The sequence below is a fragment of the Heptranchias perlo genome, chromosome 22 (genome assembly GCF_035084215.1).
Source record: "Heptranchias perlo isolate sHepPer1 chromosome 22, sHepPer1.hap1, whole genome shotgun sequence".
Taxonomy (NCBI): domain Eukaryota; kingdom Metazoa; phylum Chordata; class Chondrichthyes; order Hexanchiformes; family Hexanchidae; genus Heptranchias; species Heptranchias perlo.
The window spans coordinates 35,560,473-35,586,777 of NC_090346.1; the positions used below are offsets into that span (position 1 = coordinate 35,560,473).

At 39.8% G+C, this 26,305-nt stretch overlaps 1 protein-coding gene across 2 annotated transcripts in view; it reads left to right on the plus strand.

The window, feature by feature from the left end:
* snx29 (sorting nexin 29) overlaps nt 1-26,305 on the plus strand; it is a 594,171-nt gene that overhangs the window by 266,590 nt on the left and 301,276 nt on the right. For both annotated transcript variants that reach the window (XM_068003253.1, XM_068003254.1), the window contains exon 16: nt 14,690-14,806. In XM_068003253.1, coding sequence (XP_067859354.1) covers nt 14,690-14,806 — 117 coding nt within the window. The remainder of the gene's footprint in view (nt 1-14,689; nt 14,807-26,305) is intronic.

Genomic DNA, 26,305 nt, shown 5'->3' on the forward strand with positions numbered 1-26,305 from the left:
GGTCTTGCAGCCATTTCTTTCTTCAGACGCCTTCCTTCCTGTCTGTAGCCAGAGTGCACCTCCCCTTCAAGATGTGTTGGCTGCCTTCAAGAGGCATCAGTGCAGCCCGATTTCCTGCTCCCCTGAACAGGTTTGCAGCTAATGAATAGTGCGCGAAGCACTTGCTGCACGTCCGAGTCATAATGAGCTGGGACCATATGAACAGGCCTGTACAGCACGTACTTGATCAGATTTCTGGGGCCAGGAATCTAGCAGTGAAATAAAACCAATATTCCATCTCCACAGTTTGGCCAAACCCCAGGTTTCCCATCCATAGAATCATAGAATGGTTACAGCACGGAAGGAGGCCATTCGGCCCATCGAGTCCATGCCAGCACTCTGCAAGAGCAATCCAGCTAGTCCCACTCCCCTGCCCTATTCCTGTAGCCCTGCAATTTTTTTCCTTTCAAGTACTGAACCAATTCCCTTTTGAAAGCCACATTTGAATCTGCCTCCATCACCCCCTCAGGCAGTGCATTCCAGATCATAACCACTCGCTGTGTAAAAAGTTTTTCCACATGTCGCCTTTGGTTCTTTTGCCAATCACCTTAAATCTATGTCCCCTGTTTCTTGACCCTTCCGCCAATGATAACAGTTTCTCTCTATCTACTCTGTCTCGACCCTTCATGATTTTGAATTTCTCTATCAAATCTCCTCTCAACCTTCTCTGTTCTAAGGAGAACAACCCCAGCTTCTCCAGTCTATTCACATAACACAAGTCTCTCATCCCTTGAATCATTCTAGTAAATATCTTCTGCACCCTCTCTAAGGCCTTCACACCTCCTTAAAGTGCTTTGTGCAGAACCGGACACAATACTCCAGTTGTGGCTGAACCAGTATTGTATAAAGGTTCATCATTATCTCCTTGCTTTTGTACTCTATGCCTCTATTTATAAAGGCCAGGATCCCGTATTCTTTCTTAACCGCTTTCTCAACATGCCCTGCCACCACCTTCAACAATTTGTGCACGTATACCCCCAGATCTCTCTGTTCCTGCACCCCTTTTAGAATTGGACCCTTTCGTTTATATTGCCTCCTCTTGTTCTTTCTACCAAAATATATCACTTCACACTTTTCTGCGTTAAATTTCATCTGCCATGTGACCCCCCGTTCCACCAGCCTGTCTATGTCCTCTTGAAGTCTATCACTATCCTCTTCACTATTCACTACTCTTCCAAGTTTTGTGCCATCTGCAAGAAGCGTGACCGTAATTGGCATTTTTAGAACCTGCGTGGGAAAATCTCAATGGATTTCTAGTCTATCACCTTAACCACTCGGCCATGATTACACAGTGAAGCCAGACCAAAGGATCCTTCCCATGCTCTCAAACCCCACCATAATGCTGCCAAACTCCAGAGCCATTACCCCAGTGTTACCAAAGCACAGGCTATCCAACGCCTGGCGCTGCCAAGCATAGGACTGCCCTCAGTGCAGCTAAACCCCACTCCTCTGATAAATACCAACTACCAAGTTCCAACTGGTACATTTTGCATACTATCTTGCTGTGCATTCGCCACTTCAAAACTGGTAAGGGATAAAAATAAATACATAGGTAAAAGAATATATTTAAAATAAAGGGTACTCATTTGTCAGTTTTGTACAATGATGGACAGAGATATAGAATTTGATCCTGCTCTTTTACTAACCTTAGCAGACCATTTAATAAAAATAAATAAAATTTAGTCACTGTGTATTTGTGGTCCTGATATTATGCCCTTAATTGTTATAAAACAGCATGTTTTCTGACTCAAGTTGAATAATGCCATGTATACATAAAAAGTCTACTCCATAGTTTTCTGGAAGGGAATACCCCATACTTCTCTTGGAAAGTGAATCCATTAGATGTTCAGTATGCCCGCTTCTACATTTCCACAACTTCACTGGGTGAGAGAAGCAATTCTTCAAAATTCTGACAGCCAAAGAAAAGTAGGTTGGACTGAACAACTCTTTTCCCCCCCACCCCTCCCCACCACTAGCACATGTGGGCCTGGGTACCGGTGTGGAAGGCAGCAGCTGTGATATCACAAGCAGTTGGCTCTGAAAACCACCTCAAGTATGAACAAGCAGTTTTCACAGCTGGTGGACACAAGGGCGTTGGATTCTAAAGTGAATCTGATGCGCCATTTAAAACTAAATGAGGCTCGAGAGTTTTCCTTATTAGATCATTTCTCACTAACTGCTTTTATATTGTTTGTGTGCCATTGACTGCTGACATGCGTAGCTGGAGGCAACCAAGATTTTTTAAGAGTGGCCAACTGGAAGACTTTTTTTATTGGGTCTTTCTGACTGCTGGTCAACCGTCAGTAATTGTTCTATCCCAAGGACAGTAACAAGATGCAGGTCGTGATATACATAAGCAGTGATTCCATGTACTGAAGTGATGACATTATTGTTGCGATGTCGTGACACCAGTACTTCGCACATGTACATTGGCCAAACTGTTACAGCAAGACAGTGCATGTACAAAATATTGGCACATACTTTACAGCCAGTTATCTTGGAGAGCAGCTACACTATTGGGATGTAAATGCAAGAGAGCATAGCACTGGGGTTGCTCTCCCAAAACCCAGCCTGCAATATAAAAGCAGCTACTGAATGCCCATAATGCAGATTAGGTTCTTCACTCTGGTTCACTGTTTTGTCACATCACAATCAAACACATGATATAAATTTGCTTACAAAATGGTCACTGCATTTCTGAAAGACTTAATGTGCTATGGAATTACAAATTTTTTATCTGTCCTTTCATCTGTGGGACTGAATAGTAACTTTTGGAGACTGTCAATTGTGTGGGTTTTCCCTAGAGATGATGGTCTGCATATGACAGATTGTGTTGATGTCTCTGCACTGATGGCTGCTGTTTTTTTTCACATATTTTGTTTCACACATTCGAGATAAGAGTGACCTGTATTTTCTTGGCTGTGCAGTTACAGCAGACAGGGCTATTTTCTGATGCAGAAATGTGCAAAATTACATTTACTTCCAGATTATTCTTTTCATTCTCTTAGCTCCCCCCTCAGTTAGCTGATGCACTATGATGCTCTTAACTGACTTTTTGGCTGAGATCTCTGGCATAAAGCAGCTGAGGAGAAAATGTGAGCGGTAGCACTTAACGGACAAAGAAAATTAAACCAGGTCTGTGCCTTTTGTCCCATCAATTGAGAACTATTTTTTTCTCGATGCATATAAAATACAGGTGTAACAGTGACTTACTTTGAAGGGGGGGGGGATGTGTCTCTATTACTTTCATTTGAATTTACAGAAAAGGTTGCTAATGGTTGGTAGATGTGGCCACGATTATACAGTGATATTATTATTGCGATGTCATGACACCAGTACTTTGCACATGTACATTGGCCAAACTGTTACAGCTGGACTGTGCATGCTCAAAATATTGGCGCATACTTTACAGCCAGTTATCTTGGAGAGCAGCTACACTATTGGGATGTAAATGCAAGAGAGAATAGCACTGGGGTTACTCTCCCAAAACCCAGCCTGCAACAGCAGAAAAAAACTTTCAATGCTGCAAAATTAAGATCATTTGACTTTGTACCCCATTTTGGGGGAAGGTAATGGGAGAGGGATGGAGCTTTAGACTTTTGTGTGAATATTTGAAGTTTCCTAACTGAAGCATGGTTAAGGAATATGAATGAACTACCACTGTCCATGATTGTTTGTAACTACAACATCAAAATAAAAGAACAAAATGACAATACAACTTCAAAATTCTGTAATTGGCATGATGTAAATAATTCTTTGTTCTGAGCCTGTAAATTGTCAACAATGGTTTATGCTGCTGACCCCAATTTCTGAGCGCTATGAATATTGAGTAGTATTTTGTACCAGACAAATCCTGATTCTGACGAAGATTGAATAACTAAGAAACAAAACTTATGCTTCGGAAGGGCGAGCAATTTTGAACTTTGTGAAAGATATTAAAGGAATATATTTTCACTATGTTCATAGCTCATGTGAAAAATTTGTTTCTGCTTTGAGCAAGGATAAAGATCAGCTGACGGTCAAGCTGGACACTGAGCTTACTCATCACGGGATTCAGCCCAAGCGGGCACCTGAGAAATCGATGGACTCAAGGCCAAAGTGCGTAGGTGTTGACAGAAACTGAGAAGACTCTGGGGGTTAATATTAACCTAACTCCCCCAGCGGGAAACAGCGGGTTCGTGTCGGCTGCCCGCCTAACAGCTTGTCCGTTTTTATTCTCCATTGACACACCCAAACCCACCCATTTCCTGCCCAGTGGGTTAGATTAAAATTATGCTCTTTGATTTTAGTTGTGATTCAGCTGTGATTTTTACTCATACAAATCTTGCAGTCCATTAAGAAATTCACCCCATGCTCATCAATGATGCTGCTAAAAGGTAGCATGTAAATGATAAATAAGAGGGGACAAGTATGGGACCTTGGGGAACGCCAGAGAACATAAGAAATAGGAGCAGGAGTAGGCCATATGGCCACTCGAGCCTGCTCTGCCATTCTATAAGGTCGTGGCTGATCTTCTACCTCAACTCCACTTTCCCACCCTATCCCCATATCCCTTGATTCCCTTAGTGTCCAAATATCCATCAATCTCAGACTTGAATATACTCAACAACTGACCATCTACAGCCCTGTGGGGTAGAGAATTCCAAAGATTCACAACCCTCTGAGTGAAATTTTTTTTCCTTATCTCAGTCCTAAATGGTCAACCCTTTATCCTGAGACCATGAGCCCGAGTTCTAGACTCTGCAGCCAGGGGAAGCAGCCTCTCAGCATCTACCCTGTCAGGCCCTCTCAAAATTTTATATGTCTCAGCGAGATCATCTCTCATTCTTTTTCTAAAGAGGTGACAATGCAGGCTATAAAAGAGAAACTATTGGAGAAGATGTGATCATGTTGGGACAGTTTTTAGTTAAGCATTTATAAGCCTGGTAAGTTAGGAAAATACCAGACTGCACTTTATCTGCGCATAATATTAGAGAAATTTAAATCTGGAATCAATGTCATATTGTTATTGACAAAAGTATTTAAATTTGCACGTCTGAACTGAGGCATAACTGTATAGATGAGTTTACACTAAGGTATTTTCATCTTTACAAATCAATTAAAAAAAAAAATTACAATGTTGAACATGGGAACAGGGATGGGTCATTCAGCCACTCAAGCCTGGTCACCATTCGGTTAGATCATGGCTGATCTGTACCTTAACTCCATTTACCTGCCTTTGTTCCAAATCCCTTGATACCTTTACCCTGCAAACATCTTTCAATCTCAGTCTTAAAAATTTCAATTGACCCAACATCCACATCCTTTTGGGGCAGAGAATTCCATATTTCCACTACCCTTTACGTGAAAAAATGCTTCTTGATTTCACTCCTAAACGGCCTAGCTCCAATTTGAAGATGATGCCCTCTTGTTCTGGATTCCCCCACCAGAAGAAATAGTTTCTCTGTATCCATCCTATCAAATCCCTTTATCATTTTAAACACCTTGATTAGATCACCCCTCAGCCAGCTAAACTCAAGGGAATACAAACCAAGTTTGTGCAACCTGTCCTCATAATTTAACCATTTAGGTTCCTGTATCATTCTGGTGAATCTGTGCTGTACCCACTCCAAGGCCAATATATAATGAGATTTGGCGCCCAAAAGTGAACCCAGTACTCCAGATGGAGTCTGACCAAGGCTCTGTACAACAAAATAACTTTCTCACTTTTGAATTCAAACCCCCTTGGGATAAAGGCCAACATTCCATTCGCCATTTGATTGCTTTTTGTACCTGTGCACTAACTTTTAGTGACTTATGTACATAGACACCTATGAGCTCCTCCACAGCTCCTAGTTCCTCACCATTAAGAAAATATTCTGATTTGTCTTTCTCAGATTCAAATTGGATGACCTCACATATCCCCATATTGAACTCCTTCTGCCATAGATTTGCCAGCTCTCTTTATCTATACCCCTTTGTAACTTCCTGCTTCCATCCACATAACTTACTGTATCTCCTAACTTAACGTCATCTGCAAACTAAACAACTCTCTATTCCTTCATCCAAGTCACAAATATATAAGGTGAAAGCTGAGGCCCCAGTACAAATTCCTGGGGACCACCACTTGTCACATCCCTACTCTTTGCCTCCTACCTCCCAATCAATTACCAACCCACATCATGAAGTTACGTCCAATTCCGTCCACTTTTGTTTTTGTTGTTAATCTGTTGTGTGGAACTTTATTAAATGCCTTCTGGAAATCTATATAGAAAATATCCATAGACACTCCCCTATCTACTATGCTAGTGACTGCCTCAAAAATTCAATTCAATTAGTTAGACATAACTTGCCCTTCACAGTCTCTCTTTGACCAGCTGATACTTGTCTAAGTGCTCAGTCACTCTGACCCTGATGGTAGATTCCGTAACTTCCCCACAATTGATAAATTGACAGGTCTGTAGTTACCTGGTTTCTCTCTCCCTCCCATCTTAAATAATTTGCCATTTTCCATTTGAAAAGCACAATTCCTGCATCAAGAGAACTTTGGAAAATTATGACTAACGCATCTGAAATTTCCTCACCTACTTTTAATATTCTGGGGTGGAAACCCTCAGATATCTATCTTAAGTCCCATTATTTACTCCATTACCATTTTTCTACGTAAATTAAATCCACTAAGTTCCTCCCCTTGACTCATTTTTAGGTTCCCCTGTATCGCTGATATTTTGTCCTCTTCCTCCGCTGTGAAAACGGATACAAAATAATCATTTAATATGTCTGCCATTTCCTTATTATCCATCATAGTCTTGCCTGCATTTGTTTTTAATGGGCCCTCATTCCATTTACCGCTCTCTTTCTCTTAAAATATTTATAAAAACCTTTGCTGATAGCTTTGATATTCCTTGGAAGTTTTTTTTTCACATTCCCTTTTTGCACCTCTTGTTATTTTCCCTTTGTTGCTATTCATAGCTCACCCAGTCCACTGGATTTCCATTTTTCCTTGCATTTGTGTAAACCTTTTCTTTTAGCTCAATACTGTCTCTTATCTGATTTTGACTAATTTGTTGCCATTTGAGTCAATATAAGCAACTCTACAGCAAGCTTCACAGCTTGTTAAGCGCTTCCATTATATAAAAATAATAAGATATTGATAATCTTATTTTAAAACATTTTAGTGCAAACCTGAAATATGTACCCTTGGAACAGTTTGTTACTTGTAAAACATAAATGATTTATGTGGTGTATCAGCAGTGTGTAGCACAAGATGAATTCATTTGAGAGTAGCCTTGAAGTACTTTGGCTAGGGCTATATTTTCCATTGTGCTAAAAAAGCCAGCTATGTGGTTACAGACTTTTGGACCATTTGTATTGTTACTTTGAGTATTGATCCGGTTATAAATTGTGCATTGAATTCTGGATCAGACCTGGTGTTAGTCAGGTTTAAGGAAGGTCCAGATTTCTCGGTTTCACTCCAACACAGAAGTAAACGGTGCAAAGAAGTTTTCTGCCCCACAATATAAGTGCAGCGGCCATTGCCAGATGTCTTTTAGTGCAGGAGAAAGCCTGACATCAAAGCCAAAGCTGCCATACTACCGGCAATTCCAATTTGTTAATATGCCAAACCGTTTGATAATGGAGCTAAGTGCCTTCATCTTACGTGTACTCCCATAAAGACATGGTAGTCACCAAGTGGATAAAAGGTTTCAATGTAACAGTCCCCGTTAAATATCTAATGGTACAAATCACCACTATAGATTATTGCCAACCTTTACACCTGAAAGGACGATGAAAGTGTACAAGTTAATTCTGGCATGGCCAAACCTTCAATGACATCTATTACATGCTCTGTGATCAAGAAACTGATGGGGCAAAGAAAACATTCTCTGCTGGGCTGGTTATCATTTAGGCACCAGACCCAGTGCCTCCAGCAACACATTCAGTGCTAGAGCCACTGTATTAGTGAGCCATAATTTTACTTGAATATGTGTGACAAACATCAGGATCTTTACTTACACTCACAGGACTCAATGGTGGAGCCTGCCAATATTCACACTGTTTGTTTTAAACTAATGGGGGAGAAATTTATGTAGTGCTGAAAACTGGCACAAAATGGGCTTTGCACTTGGAACGGGTGCCTGTGGTCCTCGGCCTGAGGCTCGCTGGAAATTGGGCCATAGGTCTCCTCTCCATAAAACAGGCAAGTTACAGACGCTGTATCAGGCGTCCTGATACAGCTCGCTGGTTGGGGCCTTGAGAAATTCGGCCAACCCCGACGCCAAGCCGGCCCATAGATAGCTCCTGGGAGTGGGAGGGGGAGGCAATCCCCAAAGCAGGGGGAGGGGAGAGGTGAGCCTGGGCTGCCAGCGGACTGCAGTATTTTTGTGGAGCCAGGAGGGCTGGGCCTATATTCACGGACAACTCAGGAGAGATATTCAGTATGCAGGACCTCTGCCCTACACCTGTTTGCCGCTCATCAGTGTGTCAGCAGCTGGGAAACCCGGAAATACCCGGAAGGCGGAGGTTCTGCTGAATTTAAGCAGGACCTCATTAGAATTTTTTTACTCTGCTGGGGACGGTCCCCGGCAATCGAGAATAGATCCTGGGTTGGTGGGGGGGAAGCTCGCAGCGAGGAGGGTGAGAGGGAGGAAGAGATCGTGGGGGGGGGGTCATCGCTGTGTGTGGGGGGTGGGGGTCAGCCAATCGTGGTGGAAACCCGGCTGGCCAATGTTAAATTTAAATGGCTGCCAAAACCTAAGGAACACAACTTCTTTTAAATATTATAATCACTGACCCACCTCTCCAGAGCTGGTTACTCAGCTGCCCCCCCCCCCAATCTGCCGCAATTAAACCGGAAATAGGTGTGTTCGCGGGGGGTTGGGATCTGGTTTCCCATTTTTAGCAATTTAACCCCCTGCACCCCAAAACCCTATCTCGCCTGTCGTGTGGGGGTTAAAATTCCCCCCATAAGCACTTATCCATTTGGGTGCTATATTTTCATTACTTAGTGCACAAATGCTTATATCAGGTTTCTCCTAGTAGGGCTCGCCACCTGTCCTATTCTCTACTCTCTAAGTATGAGAGCAATACAGATTGTTAGGGTGATGTGACCCATGGAAATTACTTCCTTCAGTACATTCCCTTTGATAGAATGACATACATTGCGCTATATCCTTTTTAACATTTCTCTGTGTTCCAATTTTTTCTCACATATAGCTATAATAATCATACCTTTCCTTCATCTACATATCTGTGCTGCTACTTCACAGTAATATTTTTCCTTACCCTGGTGCTCTTCCAGATGTCCCTCTGGGTCCATACAGTACTAGACACTGAGCTCACATGTTCTGTGATGTATTGCCATGCTTGTTATGTCTAGAGTATTCTTGTGTTGCTTTGCTGGATCAAAAAGAGCACCCTGTTTCTTGCTTACATAATCTAGGACCTGGAAGTCCTGGTCTGTGAAGGTGGCTATGAATTTCTTCTAGAGCCATTGAGCAGAAATATTGCATGCTCTTCAGCTGGGATCTCTGCGCTCCTCCAATTCTGGCCTCTTGCGCAACCCCGATTTCCATTGCCTCACCATTGGCGGCCATGCCTTCAGGCCCTAAGTTCTGGAATTCCCTCCCTAAGCCTCTCTGGCTTTCTACCTCTCTCTCCCCCTTAAAGACGCTCCTTAAAACCTACCTCTTTGACCAAGCTTTTGGTCATCTGTCCTAATATCTTTTTATGTGGCTTGGTGTCAAATTTTGTTCCTGTGAAGTGCCTTGGGACGTTTTACTATGTTAAAGGCGCTATATATATGCAAGTAATTGTTGTTGTTGGGTTGACACACTTGTTATGCACCTTGTTTTCTGCTTGAGAAGAATTGTTGAATCATTTTTGCTGCTGTGCTAGTTTTTCATCATTCCTACCAATGAAGTCCGATTGTACAAAATTGCCAGTTACAGAATCATGCTCACGTGCAATTTTGTCAGCAGGTTGTAAAAATCTGTGGAAAAGTGTGTGTAACTTTTTCAAAAATTAAAAGAAAAAAATTTGACCCTTTGTATAGGTCAGTGTGAAGTTCCTGTGTCTCCATAATAAGATGATTAAAAGCTTCATTACAACATATCCACTTTGACTTATTACAATTTGCAAACGTAACAAAAACCACAGGCCTTTTATATGTGTCTACTCAGCAAAAGCTACAACTGTGCTGTGTTTCAGGCATATCAGTGTTGTCATTCGCATAAGGCAGTGCTCTCAAATTGTTGTTGGGATAGTTAGCTATGAAGCTCACCAAGTGCAGATATTGGGCCAGCAATCACGCAGAGCGGTGTGGCAACGCTCACCGCAGCTCTTGCGAATTAAGTTAACTAAAATACTTACTATGGGCTGTGCAGTGTCGAATTGCTTGATTTTGAACTTTAAAAAAAAAATTGTGTGCTATCAACCCAGCCTCTGAGCAGCATGAGTTGACACACATGGAACAGTCTGTGAGACTAGAAGACGTGCCCACAAAATCTGTCAGGAAGAGAAGTCACACCCACAGATTCAGTCAGACTGCATTGCTCAAGCAGGCAAGCAGACTTCATTCATTTAAAGCTAGTATTCTGGATGTCATTGTAAATTTAAAAAAAAAAACTTTTTTTAATAAAAAGCAAAAGAGATAATTAAGTTAAAGAGACAGAAGAGAATTTTTTAAAATTTAAAATGTTTTAATTTTCAATTTTTTTTTAATTGTCCAAAAACTATTAAAATAAGGAGTAATATGAGACTCCATATTTTTAGTTGCTTGGCAGTCAATATGACTTTTAAAACTTAGCTTAGACCTGGTATTTTTAAGTGTACCTGTTTGGTGGCGTAATTAGTTACTTTCCAGCTGGGCAGATAAGCAAGTTTGCAATTTTTCAATGATTTGTCTGATTGCAGCGTGCAATGGCCCTTTAATTCAAAGCTGTCATATCACCGGCGAATCAATAGGAGCAAGTTCACAATTTCCCCGTTTAGTGCGCATGTGCAAATGCGAGAACTTGCTCCTTCAATTCGCTACTGAAAACAAGAACACTTTTGAGCTCCTCCGTTATTTCAGGAGTGATTTCTGGCCCATTATTCAACTACTTTGCGTCAAACTTGTTAGCTGAGGACTGTATGTGTATCTTTTGGGAAATTGCTATTGACTACAAAATGAAGATACTTACGTCATCAAAAGGTACACTGGAAAATACCAGCCCTTCACTACTTTATAAAAGCGCAGTGATTGTTAATGACTGTGAAACAACAATAAATTTAAAAAATGTGGAATGTCAAATTACTCATTTTTTGATCACTAATTTTTTTTTAAAATTACAAATTCAATTTTTTTTACTTTTAACTTCTGTAAGTTTCATTAAATTAAATCATTTGCTTGGCCTTTTATAATAAGATACGTTAAATTTTTATTTACACTAACATAGAGAAGTTCACTTTAAATGAATGGTTTCTACTTGCCTACTTGTGGGCGAGCCTTCCATTCTCTCAGACATTTCCCATGCGCATCATGTTCAGAGGCTGGGCTGATGTCATGATTTTTTTCAAATCTTCAAATTCACACAAGTGTACGCCATGGATCCGCGGTAAGTAAATTCATACCTTTTGTTTGTTGGAGCTGCTGCGAATGTTGCCACGCCAATGTGAGCAATTTCCGGCCCTTGTATTGTATGAACTTCTCCATGGGGTGACCTGCCCATTGAAACGCTCCATGTCTCCCTTGTCCTTGTTTCAAACACTGTTCATAGCATTTACAGCACAAAAACAGGCCATTCTGCCCTATGTCTATGCATTGACCCAGTGCTTGATGTTGGTTTTTGTCTCCTGACTTGGCAGGCTACCGTTATGCTGTGTTACGGGACACTCAGTGTAACATATTTTGTTACAACATGTGAAATGATTGCTTCCTAAAGCTGCAGTTATATTGAGAATGAAGTGCAAAGGGGGTTAGAATGGATTTAATGTAGCAGTTGGATTATGATACTCTTTATTGATACATTAAAAGAAATATTGCCCTATGGTAATTAAGAGCAATGTTGCTTTGTACAATTGGAGCATTGGATGCAACTAGAGCATTTAAAACAAATTATAATTTTGTCATTAAATGTCAGTTAATGGTTCTTATTTTTTCCTATTTCACTTTTGTGAATTCAGTTTCAGAAAGTATTTGTGTTTGAGTTTTATAACTTCGCATATTGTTGCACCTGAAAATTGGGACTCAAAGAATTACCTTTATTTAGAAGATGAGTGCTTTGGTTATTGATATCATTATAGAAGTGGAGCCTCAAATATCCACCATAATGGAGGGGACCCATCCCGTGGAAGAAAATGGAGATTGGTGGATAATCAAGATTGCACTGATTGACTGTTTGGGGGTGTAGAACAGACTCTTGTGCGGGGCCTCCTTACATTCTGTTTCTATTCAAATCCTTTATTGACATATTCTTGAGCAGATGGAACATTTGAAAAGTGATATCTAAGGAAGACTGTACTTAAAATGGATTGATCACAGTTGTAGCAGTTGGGGGAAGATTGCTGGAGGAAAAGTAGCCAACAGTACCAACGTCAGTGAGAGGGGAGTGCTGATTAGCTGTTTAGAGGAGTGGATGAGCCTCTTAATTATGGTTCACTTTACCTTCTGTTGCTTTTCGAATCTTTTATTAAGTTGTCTTTGAACTGACAAAAGATGTGAAAAGAAACAGCATGTAAGGAGAGCCATATATAAGAAGTTCCTCCACTTTCCTCACCATCAGATCAGTGTGTTTCTCTCTCTTGCTGCTTGCTTCAGTGTGGCCAGCGTTGATCTCCTGCAAAATTTCTCAATTATAATGGAGCTTCCATTGTCCGTGGGTATAGTTCGCTGCAGCCCATGACTCACCGGATGAATGTGCCACATTGGGCATTACTGAGCTGTGCAGACAAGGAAAGCCTAAGACTTGATCTCTGTCTTTGCTGAATTAGCCAGTTGTAGCTTATTAAGTAATGGGCACCTACAGCTGTCATCAATATTCCCATTCTGGAGAGGAGGAAAAAATTGCTTTGTGTTCTTCTTTCACGATTACTAACCAGAAATCCCTGATGGAAGTGTGTGCAGCAGGGACAAAATCAGACTCAGCTTTGGTGGCTCTCAAGATTGAATTGGTCACTGATAATGTCCGGCGGACTCAACAAGAGTGGACATTTAGATGCGGTAGCTAAGGATTGCTGCCACCTGGAAGCTTACCCCAATGTAAATGAGAAAGAAGAAGCAAAACTGGAGAAAAAGGAAAGAAAATATTACAACGTATTACAAATTTGAGAAGTCCAACTTCATCTGGAAAACATAGAGTTTTATATTGTATGCACTAATTATACAGCATTTTGTAAAGGATGACTTCAGGAGCATTGTTGCCTCAATCAGGAGTCTTCAGGAGGAATGCTTAATTCTCATATAAAAATGGCTAATGCGGCTGCCTATGAAAATCTGTACAAAATGTTTCAAAATGTTTTTATGTTGTATTGTTCGGAGAGAGAGTTGTTGTTCTGAAGCATTTTGTTATAGAAGAATCAGAATCATACAGCACAGAAGGAGGCCATTCAACCCAGCATGCCTCTTTGAAAGAGCTATCCAATTTGGCCCACTCTCCTGCTCTTTCCCCATAACCCTGCAATTTTTTCCTTTTCATTGTTGCCTTGCCTTTGTCCACAGGAAGTTGATACATTAACATGATTGAGTCCTTTACTGAGTGGCTGCATATCAGAACTTATGTTAGTGGGGATTGCTTGGACATAGGTAAACGCAAAGAGGCAAGGTCTTTTAGGCCATTTAATGCAAATGCTCATTTGTCCAGCTGGCTAACTGGTCCAGCTTTACAAGGAGTGACCACTAGATCATGGTTTTGTCTCAAACTTTTGGTCAGTCACAGGGAAGCAAAGATGTCATCAGCTTCTTTGAGTAATTGTATGTTAATCTATTAGAGAGGAAAGATATCTTAATAATATCTGTTCTTCAAATGTTGGTCTCACTATAGAGATAATCCTTTGCCACCTTCAAGCATTTAAGGAGAAAGACTGAGCATGACATCACTCTGTTTGAAGTATAGACTGGAATAAATCCCATTATGACTGTTTTTGAATGAGTTGCAATGATCCATTGATATTGGTGAGCAGTGGGGGATTCAGTAGTGTTGCTGGGACCCAAGCTATAAAGTTTTGAAAAGTTCTTAGTGTACATTAGGATTAGGGCATTGTAGAGCCATATTGTGGAATATTTTCTTTTAATATTGCAATATTCAAGAAAACCAAGAAAATAAAATATAATGAAGGTTCCAAAAAATACCCATCTGTGAAGTGAATTCGCTATTGGAATGATTATACCTACCAAAGTTCTAACCTTTTTGTAGAATATATCTTGTATATTATGAAACACTTATCTATACAGTAAACACCATACTTTGCAACTGAAATGATCTGCCCAGATAACTCCTTATCCTGTGTTTGATAGGTATCTCGGTCATTATTTATCTCCAGAACATTAAATTAGCAATTATGAATGTTTCAGAATCCTTATTTTGTTGAATCTTTTAATGGGCCCAGCTTGGCTGAAATCTAAGCATGTGAGCATCTGATGCTTGTAGGCTTTATTTTTTAATCTCTAATTTTCTGATTCCATTGTTTCCAGGTGGCAGAGATGCATGGAGAACTCATAGAATTCAATGAGAGGCTGCACAGATCACTGATGGCCAAAGAAGCCCTTATCTCACAGATGAGGCAGGAACTCATTGATTTACGAGGACCAGTAAGTAGCTAAGTGCTGATTGCTCAGAATTAGTGGATAATTGTGGACAGCAAGCTTCAAGCAGATGATTGTCTATGTGTCCAGAAATCGAATGGACATTTAACAGAAAAATCTGTATTTTAGTAAAATATACAGTTGTGAAGCAGATAAAGGATGCCAAAATATATCAAGAGCTCCGTTTGAAAAATGTGATGGAAGAAAATCAGTGGTTTGCTGCTTACAAGAGATTTGGAAAGAAAGAGATTAGAAATCAAAATCTAGCCACCAAGAATGTTTGCAGTACTGTACTTGGATAAGGGATCTCTGAGAAGTGAGAACAAAGAGCAGTCCTACAGAGTGTTCAAGGATTTCATAATCATATGAAGGCAGTTGCTCTGTGAAGGTATTCAAAAAGAAAAGAAAAACAAAATCTACCGACAAGGAAATGCACAATGGAGCAAACAAAATAAATAGATTACAATTTAACATGAGGGACAAGTTTTATCAAATTACTGAGAAACTCGGCATTAATATGATTTGCAACCCAATAGTTTAATATAAAATTAATTCAAGAAAAGCGATGGTCGATATAACTGAAGCCATTGCTAGCCACATGAAACTAGTTTTTATTTTATTTGTTCATGAGATGTGGGCGTCGCTGGCGCTGCCAGCATTTATTGCCCATCCCTAATTGCCCTTGAGAAGGTGGTGGTGAGCCACCTTCTTGAACTGCTGCAGTCCGTATGGTGAAGGTTCTCCCACAGTGCTGTTAGGAAGGGGGTTCCAGGATTTTGACCCAGCGACGATGAAGGAACGGCGATATATTTCCAAGTCGGGATGGTGTGTGATTTGGAGGGTAACGTGCAGGTCGTGTTGTTCCCATGTACCTGCTGCTCTTGTCCTTCTAGGTGGTGGAGGTCGCGGGTTTGGGAGGTGCTGTCGAAGAAGCCTTGGTGAGTTGCTGCAGTGCATCCTGTGGATGGTACACACTGCAGCCACTGTGCGGCGGTGGTGAAGGGAGTGAATGTTTAGGGTGGTGGCTGGGGTGCCAATCAAGTGGGCTGCTTTGTTCTGGATGGTGTCGAGCTTCTTGAGTGTTGTTGGAGCTGCACTCATCCAGGCAGGTGGAGAGTATTCCATCACACTCTTGACTTATGCCTTGTAGATGGTGGAAAGGCTTTGGGGAGTCAGGAGATGAGTCACTCGCCGCAGAATACCCAGCCTCTGACCTGCTCTTGTAGCCACAGTATTTATATGGCTGGTCCAGTTAAGTTTCTGGTCAATGGTGACCCTCAGGATGCTGATGGTGGGAGATTCAGCGATGGTACTGCCGTTGAATGTCAAAAGAAGGTGGTTAGACTCTCTCTTGTTGGAGATGGTCCTTGTCTGGCACTTGTCTGGCGCGAATGTTACTTGCCACTTATGAGCCCAAGCCTGGATGTTGTCCAGGTCATGCTGCATGCGGGCTCGGATTGCTCCATTATTTGAGGGGTTGCGAATGGAGTTTGATGTACACTTACTCTTAATCCTAACAGGATTCTCAGTGCAGCATTTTGAATCTATCAATCTGCACTTATTTTACTACATTACTAATAGCATCAGCTTGATTGATTCCTTTGATTTTTCAAGAGGATTTACTACTCCATTCTGTTAATTTTATATTAAACTATTGGGTTGCAAACAGTATTAGTTGCACAACCCTCCTATCGTCAGCTGAGATCAGCTAATTCAGTTCAGACTCATGATTGAATCTGGGATTTAGTTTTTCATCGTATAAGCTTGCTGACATGTTGGGAAAGCTCATGATACTTTGACGTACAACCCTCCATATCAGTCTTGTTGTGCAAGCTGGACAGTGAGTGTTGGCAGGATATTGAACTGTAGAAAGTGTTATAATCGAACCCAATCCTGCCCTCACTAGATTTTGGTACACATGTGTTATCGAGCAGGGGTCACTGGATTTCCGCCCCCCACTCTTCCCAAGGCTGCTGAGGCTAAAAGTAACATTCCTGCTGGCACTCTGGCTGATTCAGTACAGACCATGGATTGAACCTGGCAACTGTTTGGTCTCTATGGCTCAGTTACACACTGTGTAATGCATTTGATCGGTGAGCTATCGGGAACTCTCTTCATATGTTAGCTTCTGAAAGTTTTTGGAAGGAGATGAGTTTAAATGTAATTATATTTTACAGCTCCATAATGTGTTGTGACATATATTGTCTTGAAATATTTTGTGTGGAAAAATATTATTTTTCTTATTGACACATTAGGAAATTAGAATTTTTTTTTACCTTGTATGAGAATCATCTCAGCCCTAGGACATTGCTGCAGGAGTTCCTCAGGGCAGTGTCCTCGGCCCAACCATCTTCAGCTGCTTCATCAATGACCTTCCCTCCATCATAAGGTCAGAAATGGGGATGTTTGCTGATGATTGCACAGTGTTCAGTTGCATTCGCAACCCCTCAGATAATGAAGCAATCCGTGCCCACAAGCAGCAAGACCTGGACAACATCCAGGCTTGGGCTCATGAGTGGCAAGTAACATTCGTGCCAGACAAGTGCCAGGCAATGACCATCTCCAACAAGAGAGAGTCTAACCACTTCCCCATGACATTCAATGGCATTACCATCGCCGAATTCCCCACCATCAACTTCCTGGGGGTCACCATTGACCAGAAACTTAACTGGATCAGCCATATAAATACTGTGGCTACAAGAGCAGGTCAGAGGCTGGGTTTTCTGCGGCGAGTGACTCACCTCCTGACTCCCCAAAGCCTTTCCACCATCTATAAGGCACATGTCAGGAGTGTGATGGAATACTCTCCACTTGCCTGAATGAGTGCAGCTCCAACAACACTCAAGAAGCTCGACACCATCCAGGACAAAGCAGCCCACTTGATTGGCACGCCATCCACCACCCTAAACATTCACTCCCTTCACCACCGGCGCACAGTGGCTGCAGTGAGTACCATCCACAGGATGCACTGCAGCAACTCGCCAAGGCTTCTTCGACAGCACCTCCCAAACCCGCGACCTCTACCACCTAGAAGGACAAGAGCAGCAGGCACACCACCTGCAAGTTCCCCTCCAAGTCATACACCATCCCGACTTGGAAATATATCGCCGTTCCTTCATCGTCGCTAGGTCAAAATCCTGGAACTCCCTTCCTAACAGCACTGTGGGAGAACCTTCACCACACGGACTGCAGCAGTTCAAGAAGGCGGCTCACCACCACCTTCTCAAGGGCAATTAGGGATGGGCAATAAATGCTGGCAGCGCCAGCGACGCCCACATCCCATGAACGAATTTTAAAAAAAGTTGGACCAATTGTACTTGTGAAAAAGGATTTATTATTTCCAAGCAATTACCAAGTAACTAATGCTGCAGTTATACTGAGTCTGACACCGGTAGCTGAAAGGTGCAATTTACAGCCTACAACACATATGCTATGCTGTGGGCTGCATTCTGATGCTAGGAAAGACTTGTATATCTATAGTTAGATGTATGTGCAGAGTTCTGTTTCTGGCTGGCAAATTCTGAATGTTTTAGGCATGTGGTATTTCATTCCAAAACGATCAAATCGAAATGCTTCACTTTACAAAGTTCCCAGGATGTCCCAATATCGCTCTGAGTACGTTTTAACCTGGCTTCATGTGGCACTGGAGTTATATTCGAAACACTGTCAAACTTAGAGCTGTGTGTGAAGACCTTCTATTGGGACCTCTAACCACATTGTTCCAGAGTCAGATTGGGACCTGACTCCTGAGTTATACTGTTGCTTTTACCACTTCATAATTACAGAAAAGTGGCAGTATAACTCCACCTGAAATGGAAGAATACACTAAACTATTAATTGAATGATTTAGAGGATTGGTGATGGTACTGAGGCGATGCTGCTGTTAGTTACGTTAGCTTTCAAAAGGTTGCAATAGTATCTGGTAATTTCTATAAACCTGTTTACAATATGAGGTGTCTGTCAGCTCTAAAACATTCAGAATTATGTAAATTTTCCACAGCTATTAGATGGCACTCAACTGCTTTAACTTTGTTGCTTTAATGTTCATTATGTCATTCTTTTTTCTATCGGCGAAGATTATTACTGTATCTCATCGCCTGTGACATAATTAAGTATTCATCTCACTGTTTGATTTTATTTCTATGGTCTTAATACTATGACCTCCTTTCACAACCCAGTAAAATGTTTTTGTCATTTGTCAATTTGTTCTTCTTTGGGCAGGACAGGTTACATGAATATTGGAATTCAACCAACAAAAAGATGTGCCCCTGTGCAATGGGAAGGAAATGATTAATGATGATTCAATTAGGGATTTGCTAAATGATAATTGGGAAATCTGTAGGGAGCTGTCATTTCTTTAACATTATGTTTTGAGTCTGATGAAAAAATGATGGAAGAATGGCAGCCATCCAAATTTCTGCAGGTTTATTTTAAGAAAATATGAATGTTTCTAAAAACAAATATTTTGGTTTCATCGACTTCTGCACTCCCGCAAGCAAGCCCTTGGGTTATACTGAGGTGTGATTTCCCCACCCCTGAGTATTATCACTTTGGTAGCCCCTTTTTGAACCTTGAGACACAATGCAAATTCAGTGAAATGCTAGCAGTACCAGCCTGTTTGTTGATTGTTATCTGTTGAAATTTACAGTAATCCACTATCCCCAAATACTGACAACTAAGCTACAATATTTTAAACATTGCACATAGTAAACGTGCTGCATTATGTTGCATGTGGAGCTCATTGCTAAATTTAGCAGCACATTTGAGGAAAGATGAAGGACTGAATGTACTCACTTATGATCATATACCTTTGACTTTAAAAATTTATTGGCCGCAAATAAGGCTTTGTACTGCTTTCATTTGTGGCCAAGTGTGGAACTCGCTATCACATGGAGTGGTTGAAGCAGATGTACACTTAAGGGGAGGCTTGATGCATACATGAGGGAGAAGGCAATAGAGGGATATGGGGGCCGGGTGGAAAGAGGCCATCAGAATGGGAGGAGACTCGTGTGGAGTATAAACATCGGCACGGACCAATTGGGCCAAGTGGCCTGTTTCTGTGTTATAGATTCTGTGTAATTCAAGGTCAGTATGGAAATAATAGGTAAAAGCTGGAGTTGAAGAAAACTTCAAAAATTAAGTAAAATAGAAGCTGAATTTATCTAATAGCCACAAAAGAAAGATCATAACAAAGTCAAGTAAGAATTGTCAGCAGATACCTGAGAATACAGTTTTATCCAATGAATGATAAAGAGCACATAAATTATTAGAAACAGAGTTGAGAAGATTTTCCTTGTGAGTTGGGTAGAAATGGTATTCCACAATTGCCCACCGAGTACTCAATTTCTACATGATTTTTTTGAAAAAGCTTTGTTTTGTAAATATTTTTGATTCATGCACACATTTAATTGTTAGACTGTTGTAAGAACACAGACATTTTCAATGGGCATTATCTTCATCATGATATGTTTGAGGAAGGTAAGAACCAGGTGAACTGTGTCTTATTTTCATCATTCATTTGTTTCAACATCATTTACAATATCGACTTGTGTGCTTGTAAACAAATGCAAAAAGGGTTGCCAAACACTGTTTAAAATTCAGGTTGCTCCCCTTCCATACTACCCGATCATGAGAAAGGAGTCTCACCTCTCTTCAGAAGTCTTTGGCTCCCTCTCCATTAAATAGCGGAGGTTGTGACAGTCCCAATTATGGGTCACAGTGCAGGTGAAAATTCTTTGTAGCTGAATAATGGTTCAGAAATAGATATATTTTAAAAGAAAAATATATATGACTAGAAATTCTGCTGATGATAACAGCAAATAAAGCCTTAATATGTTCACGTGACATTCTGGGAATTTGTCTGCTATTTTAATACAGGTGTTAATATGTTTATTTAAAATGGGTTAACACCAGGGTTAAAATAGCAGACAGAGGAATGTCATATGAGCACATTAAGGCTTTGTCTGCTACTATCCATTTATTTTAAATAGGTTAACACCTGAGCTAAAATAATGGACACATTACACTTTCTTCCGCTATTATTGCCAACAGTAGTTCTAGGCTTTAGGTTGCTACCTTCACTCCATAATACAAAAGTATTGCCTGCATTTTAATTAACTCTCTGATCGACTTATCTTTGAAGCTTGAAAATCATTTTATTTTCTAGCTTTGTAATGTGCAATGTTTGGTGTTTTTGAATTTTCTGCTAAGAGTGCCTAAAATAGTGGAGGTTTTGAAGAACTGGACTCTCTGACTCATGTTGTGCCTCTGCCTCTAAAGAAATTTGTAAAAAATGAAAAGCAACATTAAGAAAGAAAATAGAAATGCAGAATTGAAGTGTGACTGATATACAGATAACACAGTGTCCAGTCCCCTGACAGGAAGGGCTCCTCTGTGTGATTTTATCGTACAAATGTTTGTTTGGAGCAGAACCACTACTATGTTTGCTTTCTTATTGGATTACTGTTTGGCTTTATTTAAGAATTTATTTTTCCAACTATCTTTTGATCTGTGCTTTGGTTTTTGATCTTATTTCATTCCTCTCCTAGTCCTTGGCCATATTTCTGATGTGCCTTGGATGATCAAAAGCAAAAATAAATTAAGATTTATTATTATTTGTATATACACTGTGCACTTTGCACTTCATATATTCGTGCATTTTGTCTCTAATAGCAGAGAGTCTAAGGTTCTGTCTGTTGATTTAGGCAGATTATTACATACATTTATAATGCATTTTGATGTGCCCCATTTAATTCTTTGCTTTTCAAAAGGTGCACTCTTTGAAATATTTGAATAGTTGAAATAATTTATAAAATACAAAAGCTTGAAAGATTATTCAAATTGGCTTAAAACCTTTTGCTGTGAACTTTCAGTGAGAGATATGGATGTGAGCAGTTTCTAATATATTTTGTGAGATCTAATTGGATCTTAAATCCTTTTCAGTACCAGCTCACTAAACACTTTTGGATTGTAATCAGGGTTTGTTCTGCATTCCGTTTAGCTTGATTTATTTTGCTTTTTTTGCTCAAAGCTGTTCATTATTTTTCATATCCTATGATATGCTGTTAAAGTCACTTAATAGCTGTGACAGATTAATGTTGAGTTCTTGAGTTATGGCGCGAGAAGCGTATTGTACAATTTGGAAGAAAATTGGCTTAGAGTGCGATTTTTTTTTCTATAGTATATTAATACCAATATGCTAACTAAGCCTGATGACAACAGTACTAACTTATGAACAGTTTGTTCATTTGAAAAACAACTGTTGTTATTTCTCATTTATTCCACCTCCAGATAAAGCACTTTGTCTCCTTGTCCAAATGACCTTTTTTCCAGCTTAACTGAATATTAACGCAGATATTTGACTGTGGGGGCATTACAGCTGAGTGAATCTTGTCCTCACCAAATATTCACACACATTTTTTCTTCTCCTTTTTGTCTCCCTGGACTACACATCATCATCAGCTGTGATGGTGATGAACAGCTAACATCTCTTTAGTCTCACCCCTTGCCACTATATAACTAAGAGGTTCACAAGAGTATTCTGTGGTGACTGTTAGACTTTTCCTGTGAAAAAGCACCTGTTTTCTTAACAATTGCACTGTTGTGATTGATATGTCACACATGTTATAGGTTCATGAGCCAATGTGACAAGATATGAAAAGAAAAATGCTGTATTACATGTTTTTAGTAAACTTTGAAATAATTGCCCAGGTTGTACAGTTTGAAAGATTAGACCAAAAAGCTCCTGGAAGATGTGGTCTGGTTCTACCTTAGCACAAATTAAGGGTTTCTTTTTATTTTGATTTAGTCATGCAAATATTTGGTAGATTTTCCAACAGTTCATAAGTGCCATCTTTGTGCCAGATTGCACACAAATTAAAATTAGTGAACAGCTGCTTCTTGGGGACTGATGATTTATCAAAGAGTTAAGTAAAAGGGCAAGTAGTTCAATTATGTAATTCTGGCACAATGCGCTGGTACTGCAACAAACTACACTACTGGATGAGGTGGTTTTTTGATGAAGCCCCATCGAAAATATTTTGGGTTAGGGAATTTTCTTACGAACTATTTCAGTTACTTTACAGGGATCTGCATTTATTTGGTGGAGAATATTGCTTTGGGTTTCTTATTTTATATCTTATGTCAATAAAATATTACATAAATATTACTTAAATTGCTTAGCTGGTGCACAGGTATAAGATAGTTTCAGGTTCCATGGATTTACAATAACATATGCATAGCTTGCTTTGAAAGGCTATAGTCAGATTTAATTAACATAGTATTGTGTAAAAAAAGCCACTCTATGAGTTATAAAGTTTTAAAGTTTGAGCAAATTTAACGGTAGTACAGCCTGGTGAAAAAGTAGACTATAAAGTAATTATTGAATAGCATGCTGGAGATTTTGTAAATATTTTTAGTGATCAATTGTTGAAAGTGGAATGTTCAGAATACTATTGATTTTTAGATTGTATTTTGCCTCACACAAATGGCTTAAAATTTGCTGGCAGTATCTGGTTCACTTTTAGGCCAAATGAAAAATTAAGATGGATTTTTTTGTACAAGTTTTAGGAGACTAGAATCTTGGTTAACATTACTGGAATATACAGTATCATGAACATCCAATGTGATATGAACTGATTAATATGCTGAGTTCAACTTGTAAATACAGTTTTTCACTCTAATGCTCAAATCACATATAATTAAAAATAATTCTGTAATTCAAATTTCCACAGGGAGATCATGAATATTCCTTTTTCGTACCATGGCATCTCATTTAAATTTATAGTTCCTTTGTTCCTAACCTTACTACTAAATGAGATGGAAGAGTGTTTTCTTTGAACTCATTGAGAGTTGAAGGGGTGCTAAGAAGTAATGGTTCTTTTTTTTAAAAAGTGAAAAATGCTAATCATAGGAAATTTAATTGATCCATGCACAGAGGAAATGGCTGGTCCTCACTTCATGTGGATTCAGAATTTAGAGTACAAGTGACCAAAAATCTGGAATTAACAATATTTAGACACAACAGGTCATAATCCAGTAAACTCTCACTATATTCTGCTTTTATTTGTCAAACCCTGCACATTAACAAGAGCAGTGTTAAAATGAATGATTTACAATTGATGCTGTGCTAGCAAAGCTCATTTGTGTTGTACTGTGTGGCTCCTGAACGTTCAGTCACTATTGATCTTTAGGTTATCGCTCACGGCATTAAAGGGCAGGAGTGTACATTTTATGCTGCTTTGCTGGATCATCTAAGATTTGAATGCAAGCTAATCTGCCGCTGTCCTTCATTTAGGACAGAAAGGCTGTTGAGACCCAAGTAACAAATACTGCCAGTACAGAGCTTTAGGCTGAACAGAAAGTTTATCAGAAAACATTTTGATCGGAGAAACAAATGAAATCCACCAGCCATTAACATTACAACCACGATAACTTAATATGGAAAGTATGTTACAATTTGGGAAGGAGAGAGAGAATGTATTCTTGAATTTAAGGTAGTAATGGGGGTATGTGCTAATAATTGAATTGAGTGTCAGACTTCGGAAGAAAGTGTTAGAGAAGCAAGAAATAAAGAAAACAATTGGGAACAGTGTGACAACTGCTGAGAAATCAAAAGTGATTCAATGAATACGTGGACAGACTGGAGAAGATGGGGTTGCTCTCCTTAGAGCAGAAAAGGTTGAGAGGAGATTTAATGGAGGTGTACAAAATCATGAGGGGTCTAGGCAGAGTAGATAGGGGGAAACTCTTTCCATTGGCAGAAGGATTGAGAACCAGAGGTCATAGATTTAAAGTTATTGGCAAAAGAACCAAAGACGACATGAGGAAAAACTTTTTTGCGCAGCAAGTGGCTATGATCTGGAATGACTGCCTGAAAGAGTGGTGGAGGCAGATTCAATCGTGGCTTTCAAAAGGGAATTGTATAAGTACTTGAAGGGAAAAAATTTGCAGGGCTTTGGGGAAAGGGCGGGGGAGTAGGACTAACTGGATTGCTCTCGCAGGGAGCTGGCACGGGTTCGATGGGCCGAATGGCTGCCTCCTGTGCTGTAACCACTCTATAATTCTATTCTATGAAAATGTGCACAACTGAAAAGAGAGTAACTATACCTAGGTCACAGCTGCCAAATAGGGACAAACTAAACAAAATGTGGATTGGAAAGAAGATAAAGCTGAATATGAAATGAAGATGAAGAGTTCTAAAATTAGCCCTTGATTTTTAATTTCAGCTTTAAAAATAGTAAGTTGCCAAAAAAATCCCAGCAAAATTATCTGCTCTGAACTACTTGCACTAATTATTATAAAATGTAATTAATAAAATGTAATTAGGAGTCACAGTGCACTTGTTGAATTCATTAAATGAAGGGAGACAATTTTTTTTTTATTTTGCAGACATAGGATGAAAGTATATTTTGATCAAATGGCAATTTTTTAAATATAGCTAAAGAGTTTTAGGATTCCTCAAAAATCACCATGGATGAGATTTAAATTCTGCACAGAAATATTCAAGAGGTCAAATTTGTCTTGGGCTTAGGGTAAAACAAGCGATAGTGAATTGGTATCCCGTTTTACACTCCACCTGATTTTATTTTCCATTGAAGCCAATTTTTTTTAAAAACAGCATGGCCATTAGTCAGGGGTGCATGAAGGCAATTGTCATTTGTGTTGTCGGGGGCTGTTTATTTCTCCACATACTTGAAGCGAAGAGAATACTATTACTGTTGTACGATATTTTCAAAATTAAAGGTTTAACTTCACTTGTGTTTCAAATCTGCTAGTAATGATTACATTCATATTCATGAATTGTGATTTAGTGATGGTCGACCTGTAGTTAGTCAACAAATCTGGATTCTGTGTTGTAATTGGCTTGTGTTAAATCAGGTCTTCAAATAAATATTTTGTATCTTATTGTCACTTGAAGAATAAAGCAAAAGCATGTAATTTGGGAAGTTACATGCTCTGACAGAAGCAGAGCTCTGTCCAGCTTCATTTCATGAAATCTCTACTGTATTTTTGTCTTACAAAAATGTAGCTAGACCAAGCATTGTGTACTTAAACTGGGATCCTGTTAAAGAATCTTTTGATTTTGTGCGGGGGAGGTAAAGCAAAGTACACAAATACTGTCTGAAGTTAATTACATGTTGATTGCAGTAGAAATTTTCTCCTGTCCTTGTAACATTGAACAAGTGAGAACTGACAGATGTATTTGTCGAACACAAACCTCTAATGGCTGAGCCATCAAAGTAAGTTTTGTTCTGCAGGACACAGGCCAGTTGCTTTAAGTGTAGATGCAGAGACCTCATCCAAAGGTTAATCTGATTGTGCCGTAGCAAAACATCTCATGGGTATACGAGACCATGACCACGGTGGGGTATGAACTGTTGATCATCAAGTGGTTCAATGTTTATGCTTTGTTGTGTCTTTAATCTCACTTGACTGACAGTTGTCTGCCAGGAATGGGCAGAAGACAGCAGCCCACTTGTTATTACCCCCCTTGGGTGGTCGTGA